At 46.7% G+C, this 7,149-nt stretch overlaps 1 protein-coding gene across 1 annotated transcript; it reads right to left on the bottom strand.

Annotated features, from left to right (window-relative positions):
• Positions 1-460: 460 nt before the first annotated feature.
• On the bottom strand, positions 461-1,344 carry LOC144164819 (uncharacterized). The gene is given in 2 exon segments (XM_077695081.1): positions 461-1,230; positions 1,233-1,344. Coding segments are annotated over 2 exon segments (882 nt in total).
• Between the last annotated feature and the right edge of the window lie 5,805 nt (positions 1,345-7,149).

Raw genomic sequence — 7,149 nt, 5'->3', positions numbered from 1 at the left:
ACCACACTTATCACTGTAACCGTCTCGGTGGTTTGAAAAACATTTGTCGCCTACTGATATTGGCATTTCCTCACTGTGATTTCCATTCCTGCTTCCTCCAGTTGACAGAGAGGTGCAGAAATTTTGCCATTCCCCCTTTTATTGCTCACGCACTAACACATGGGCAGGAAGTCGCACGGAAGTAACAGGTCTACCCGTCGCGGTGGCTCAGTGGCTAAGGCGTTGCGCTGCTGAGGACGAGGTCGCGGGTTCGATTCCCGGCCGCTGCGGCCGCTTTTCTGATGGATGAGAAAAGCAAAAACGCCCGTGTATACGAGATTTCGGCGCACGTAAAGATCCCCAGGTGGTCAAAATTAATCCGGAGCCCTCCACTCAGGCGCGCTTCTTCGCCTGCGTTGCATCGGTGCGTTAAGCCCCACAATCAGTCAATCTTTTTGTTCAACGAAAAAAGAAAATGCTACTACACGATTGGATTCTTGAAGTTGCTCAGAAAAGCAAATGTCTGCACAACGGCATTGCCAACATCAGCCATGTTCACTGGGTATCCGCTGTCGAGAATGTGGAACTCCTTTATCCATCTAATCACACGTTCAATGTGTGCACGCGGTCTTGCGCTTTTTCTTGTTTTGATGACGTTATTTGCCGTCATTTGACCCTGGGATGGCTTGTTGAAAGGGGGCATGTATCCCTTCACCCCATCAGGAAGTACATAAAAAATGGTGAAACCCTTGTCCATCATTATGGCATCGCCAGGCTCCAAGAGGCTCAGCAGGCCACTTTTAATCACCATTTGCCTGTCGGAAACTGATCCACCCCATACCTTTGAAACAAATGACACGTAACCATCTTGTGTTGCACCGACTAAAAACTTAATGGTGTTAGCATGTTTGTACGGGGAATAAGTCAGTTTCTGTGCTTCCATACTAGATGGCGTTTGAATTTCCACTTCCGTCCCATCAATGACGATTCGGGTGTCTGGAAATTCTCTAAAATGGTGAGGAAGCTGTTTCTGAACCTGTTTTAGAGAAAGGAATCTTGTCATCTGGCGCAGTGCTTTTTGTAGGTACACTATCCACTTGGAGAACAGCTTACTGCAGAGTGACACTGTTACTCCAAAATTCCGTGCGACTTCCTGCAGTGGCATTCCTGTGCGGAGACCCACAAGCACAAAAAAAAACTGCTCCTTACAATCAAGGATAGGCTCGGGCCCTTTCCTCGAACGTGGCGTTCCTCCTGCTAGTACTTGTACAGCCCTTCAAATACGCTGTATGAAGGCAGCCCAGTATAAATGTAGCACTCACTGAGGCCCGTACGAACTTTCACTGTCAATTGCCGGTCCTCCATGCTTGCACAATACAACTGCCATTGTGCAAGCCGTTCCTGAGCTCTCCTCATGGGCGCTTGGGTTTCCTCCAGCTCCCTTTTCAGTGCAGCCTCTCTCCCTGTTGATAGCTCGAGGGCAGCCTGCGTTGCTTTGAGCTCCTTCCTCAAACCGTCAACCTCACAGGAAGATGGCATGTCCAGGAGGGCCAATGTAGCTTCTGCGAAAGAGAGAGAGAGAGAGAGAGAGAGAGAGAGAGAGAGAGAGAGAGAATTAGTGAGCTTGGCTACTTGGTATTTTTTTTTTTGGCCTCCAAAGGATGACTGCGTTGTGCAACTCTTTCGTGACCGACCGCGCCTATTCAAAATCGTTCAATTTGAACGATACTTTGGGAGCCCCTTTTCACAGGGTTCCAGGAGTTGCTGGAACAAGTAAAGCTATTTGGAGTTAGATCAGAAAATGGCCTTTCAAAATCAGTTTTGTTTCCATTTTTGCAACAAGAACGTTTTTTGACACGCATTTGCATCACCTGGGTTGTTTTAAGTTGTGTTGCCAGTTTCGTTTCCACACAAGGGTCTCGCGAGGGGGCTAGTGTTGCTTCTTAGTTGAACTGTCTATTTGGACGGAGTCTGCAATATGTTTTTGTACTGTTTCATTTTAAAAATGTTTCGTGCCGCTGCAATGGAGAAGGCTCTTAGTGATCTTTTTATCACGCAACAGCTACTCGGCAAAAGTTTACAGGGCACAATTGTAGCGCATCGCACCTCATTCCTGCAAGCAGGGCTACAATAGCGAGACAGATGGTGATAATAAAGCGCAACTTTGTTTTGAGAGATAACTGAGCTCACGTGAACGTCAACAAGCATCAACCACGGAGTTCCGTTTTCAACTTCCTGCATGCTTTCCGCATCACGTGCTACTGTGCTGGCCAGAAATGCAGTCAGTCATTGAAAAGATGTTTTTACGTTACGTGGGGGCAAATGGATGCCTCATAATGTCAAACCGCCAGATTTCTTCCAGGAAATTACCTGAAATTAGACATTTTGAAGTGTACGTTGAGCTTCACCGCATGGCACAAGCACCACACGTGCTGACATATTTTGTTGTATCTGATGAAATGTTCCGTGCAAGTTGATACTTTTTCTAGGTAGTGTTTTTGAAATGTTTCCCTACAAAATGTATCTTCTAATTTTTTTCTACTACGGGTGGTTTGTTATACACAACTCCCTTTTTTGACATTTTCTTCGACAACTTGACAAAAATATTGACTTTGGTATTTTTTTTGCAACTATGATGTATAAAAACATTTTAAAAACTGGTGTTATTGAAAAGCCGTTAAATAATCTGAATTTTGCGTTCCTGTTATTAGTGCCTAAACGATTTTTTTAGTAGAAAAAAAATGTTTTCATGGACCCCTAAAAAAACGGTCGATTTTCCCGCAGTCACGAAAGAGTTGAGGGCACAAGGGCTACTAAACGAAACCACCCTCCAAAGGAGCTGTTTTGTTATGGACAGCGGTTTTTCCGCTAACGAACCATTTAAGGCATCCACTTTAAACATGACATTGCATTCTAGTATTGTGACCCGCCGCGGTGGCTCAGTGGCTAAGGCGTTGCGCTGCTGAGCACGAGGTCGCGGGTTCGATTCCCGGCCGCGGCGGCCGCTTTTCTGATGGAGGCGAAAAGCAAAAACGCCCGTGTGTACGAGATTTCGGCGCACGATAAAGATCCCCAGGTGGTCAAAATTAATCCGGAGCCCTCCACTACGGCGCGCCTCATCGCCTGCGTTGCGTCGGCGCGTTAAACCCCACAATCAATCAAAGCATTCTAGTATTGTGGCTGCCCCAGCTGGGTGCAGTTATGCTGCAGCTTTACAGACAAATAGAGCAAAATTCCGAAAGTAAATAAAACTTTACAATGTTATACGAACTACCTACACGAGTGAGTATTGTAATTTATGCCGAACAAAGCAAGGGTCAGCTCTATGTAAAGGTGGCAGCAATGTGTGATTCTCCCCACAAAGTGAACACCACCTATAAGTGGGGGAAATAACCCCACCTGATCATACAAGACACCTGGAGCAAAGACTAAAGGATGACACGAAAAGCCATGGCACGGGGCAAGCAAAATGACTAGAGCACGAAGCAGATTTGCAACAAAGTTTAACAAGTAAAGTTTAACAAAAGTACACTGTACCTATCTCAGAAGTGGAGCGTCTTGTGGAGTTCGCACCTGGAGAGGGAAATGCACAAGAAACTGTTTACTACTGTTCCAACAAAGTTTGTTTCTGATTTAAGTATTGTTCTTACTTCTGTTGACCTCCTCCTTGGGCTCTTCAGCACCTGTGCACAGAGCACCTCCTGCATTGACAGAAGCTAAAGGGTTACTATGCATCACTTTGACATGCCTAGCATACTGCTTTAGGCACCACAGTTGCAGAAAGATCATACCTGCAGCACAGTCAAGTCACCTCGTCACTACTACCACACGTGTCTGTGCTGCTGTTTTCAGCCTGCAGGCCTGCAGAGGGACCAGGTGGTGGTTCCGTGTTGGAGCCTGCAGAGTGCAATGTGGTTATTCAGCCATTTATCTGCCTGTCTTGGACTGCAGTAAAGTCCCTGTCAATGCGCACTAACCCATTAGGGCTATGGTTAAAAAGTACTGCCAAATCTCCGAAGCCAACGTTCCTAATACTAATATACCGGGCTAAGGTCTAGTGCCACTTTGTATGTAGTAGTTTGCCTCCTTCGCAAACACAGCTTAGAAAAGTTGTCGCACAATAAGGAGATTTGCGAGCATGTCCCCTCTCTAACTATCAAGCCTGCGCAAGATTTCTCATTGGTATTGATTACAATGTTACTGACATGCATGCCATTGAACGTGGAGGAGTAACACTGCTTAGCAAACGCGTTTCTCCTTTTTGCGACGTGCTGGGGTAAATAATGACTTGGATAACATGGGGTTCCCTCCCCTGACACACTGTATTCAAACAGACATTGAATAAAAGAAAAAGACACTGGTAGTTAACATATTCGCATAAATTGATCGATATTTATCACCTCCTGTGTTGTCGTGCAAAGCTGCTGCAAAAACATCAGCAGCTGGACCAGCAGCTGGATCAGCAGCTGGACTAGCAGCTGGACTAGCAGCTGGATCAGCAGCAGTACCTGCATAGAAAACAAGTAGTGCCACAAGTCATGTCAGGTGGTCATGATATTCTGCATTTTAAAACATTATTGACAAGTTCAGTTTACATGTTATGTTCCTAAATGTAGGATTCATGTTCAACAATGTTAGCGGGCAGACGGCTATAGTAGGACCGGCAGCACAGGAAGCCACCGAAGAAAAACATCACTTTGTGACTGAGGAGTGGTAGGCCGTGTTTGTGACAAACTCTTCTCAACTAATGCATGGTGCCTGACAAAAACATTGGAACGGTTGGCTCATAAAAAAAATTAGCGCCAATCCACCTGGCGAATGGGGTTGGAAAGCAAAGCTGTAAACGGCACCCACAACGATTACGCATGCAACGTCATATAAATTCACTCACGTCACTCTACAAATAGTGAAACCAGAAAGAAGTGAAATGCACTTAACCACACTATCTATTACTTCAAAGAGATGTGTTTGGTGAGGTTAAATTGATGCATGATGCATGAACGGTGGTTGGTTGAGTTGTATTGGTGTAACACACGAGCAGTAACGTTTTTATATATAAAATTAAAAAGAAACCCGGTGTTGACGATCTCACTTCTCCATCTCTGGCATCGCGGACGGAGTCGACGAGATCGGTGGCAGACACGGAAAAGGAGCGGGAGGAGGAGGACAAGGAGAAGGAAATACTTCTATTCATATTTCTGAATGGCCCAGAGTGCGGTCCAGGGGAGTGGTTCCTTTTTCACAAAAGCCCATATCAGTCTGTGCCACCTGTGCTCTGTCCACCAGCTGAAGCTGGGTAGACCACCTGGAAGCCACCTGCTTAACATATTGGCGTACCAGAAGTGAGATGATTTGGGTCAGTGTGAGCTTCCTTTAATCGCTATCGCGTGGCTTTCAGCGAGAATGCAGGGTAGATGTGCTTGGTGAGCGCATCACTTGCCTTCCCCATCTCAGCGTGGGCTCGTAGCTAAATCGGCAAGACAACGGGCTCTGGCTTTGTTACTTGATTTGTTCCAAGTTCGATTCCTGGCGGTGCCAGTAAATTGTTTTATTTGTTCGCGGGAGTTTTCTGTTGACACCAACGGTCGCGAAAGAACCCCTGGAGGGTAGAGGTAAAAAGCTTTGCTTTAAAAAAGCTACAAAAACAACGCGTGTCACTTAGACAACGAAAGGCCGCAGAAGTGCGCAGCTGTGCGCGCACCGCATGCATCCGTTCGATTACCTTGGCACGTTGCGGATCCGCCCAGGCGTTGCAAGATGTGATCGCGAGGCGGACGATCGAAGAAAATCGACGGCACGTGATCTGGATGAGCCAGTGCTCGCTGTGGCCTCCCTGTAACGCACGGTGGTATGAAAATAACACCGGAACTGTTACAATCGGCTTCAATGTGCACTACACATTCTTTTGACACGAACCTGTATAGAAGTGGTCGCCGCAGATGCGCGAGGCATTCGTCGGTTCCCATTTCGTTCCGTCGTCGTTGAAGCGGTTTAAGGCTTTAGTCCAACGCTTTCGCCGCAGGGCCTGCAGGTTTTGCGATGGGAATCTAAAAAAAGCCTATGTTGCTCTCTTTGCTTCGGCGATTCACGCACCCGACTGCAACACAGTTGTCGGGCATGTCGAAGCGGCTGCCGCTGAAGACGCCTGCTTAATAGAGCGATATGCCGGCTCCGGTAACGCGGCGTCTTTTCATCTAAAGCTCACTAAATGCTGAACAGCTCCGCCCAAGTAGCACGATGAGGTGTTACCGGCCCTGCCAGCATAAAGAAAAAATGGCGGCGGTTTGTTTACCATTACTGCCAAAAATGCCGTACACGGGCACTGGGTGCGAGAGTGGCGCATGCGCAGATCGCTACTGGAAAAAGGTGCATTCAGTTTGGCTCCCACTTCCCCTACCCTCTTTCACGGAGTTTTGGGCAAAATAAAGTTATCATCATCATCATCATCATCATCATTCTGCCTAAACTACTAAGTAGTGATGCCTGCGCCACCTTTTTGTGTACTAACGTTGCAAAGTAACTTGTTGTTTTATTTAAATATTTAGTATAAATTACTAGTGGTGAAGATGGTTTTCTTTAGTTCTTAAATCACATATTGTGTGTAAAAATAACGGTAACATTATTAACTAAACCTGCAGCTTGCGTTTCTCAACATGTCTGCTCCAGAGTTGTGTTCTGCGTTGGTGACCGCTGCGCTGTTGCGATTATGGAATCTAATTAGACCACTTCGTCACCTCTCTGCCAAGCTGTCCGCTAATTGGAACGCAGCCTTACTCTGTTTCTTCGTTCTCCTCCGTCCTGATATGATTGATTCGTTGTGGGGTTTAACGAGCCGGCGTAACGCAGGCGATGAGGCGCGCCGTAGTGGAGGGCTCCGGATTTATTTTGACCATCTGGGGATCTTTAAATTGCGCCGAAATCTCGAACACACGGCATTTTTGCATTTCGCCTCCACCAGAAATAAAGCCGCCGCGGCCTGGAATCGAACAAGCGTACTCCTGCCTGTCCTGATATAAGCGATAGTATATATTCACACACTCTTAGTCGCGTCCCGGATGACGTCCTATTTATATGCGGTGGGCAGCCTCGATACCGTGGTATAAGAGGCCCTGACAGACTTCTTTTCCATGATAAAACCTCAGGTGGTTGCAGCACGCTTATATATGCTGC

The sequence above is a fragment of the Haemaphysalis longicornis genome, unplaced genomic scaffold, assembly GCF_048455015.1.
Source record: "Haemaphysalis longicornis isolate Haplotype H1 unplaced genomic scaffold, Haemaphysalis longicornis Haplotype H1 scaffold_14, whole genome shotgun sequence".
NCBI classification, from domain to species: Eukaryota; Metazoa; Arthropoda; class Arachnida; order Ixodida; family Ixodidae; genus Haemaphysalis; species Haemaphysalis longicornis.
The sequence above is the reverse complement of the archived record's forward strand: the minus strand, read 5'-3'. Positions and strand labels throughout refer to the sequence as shown.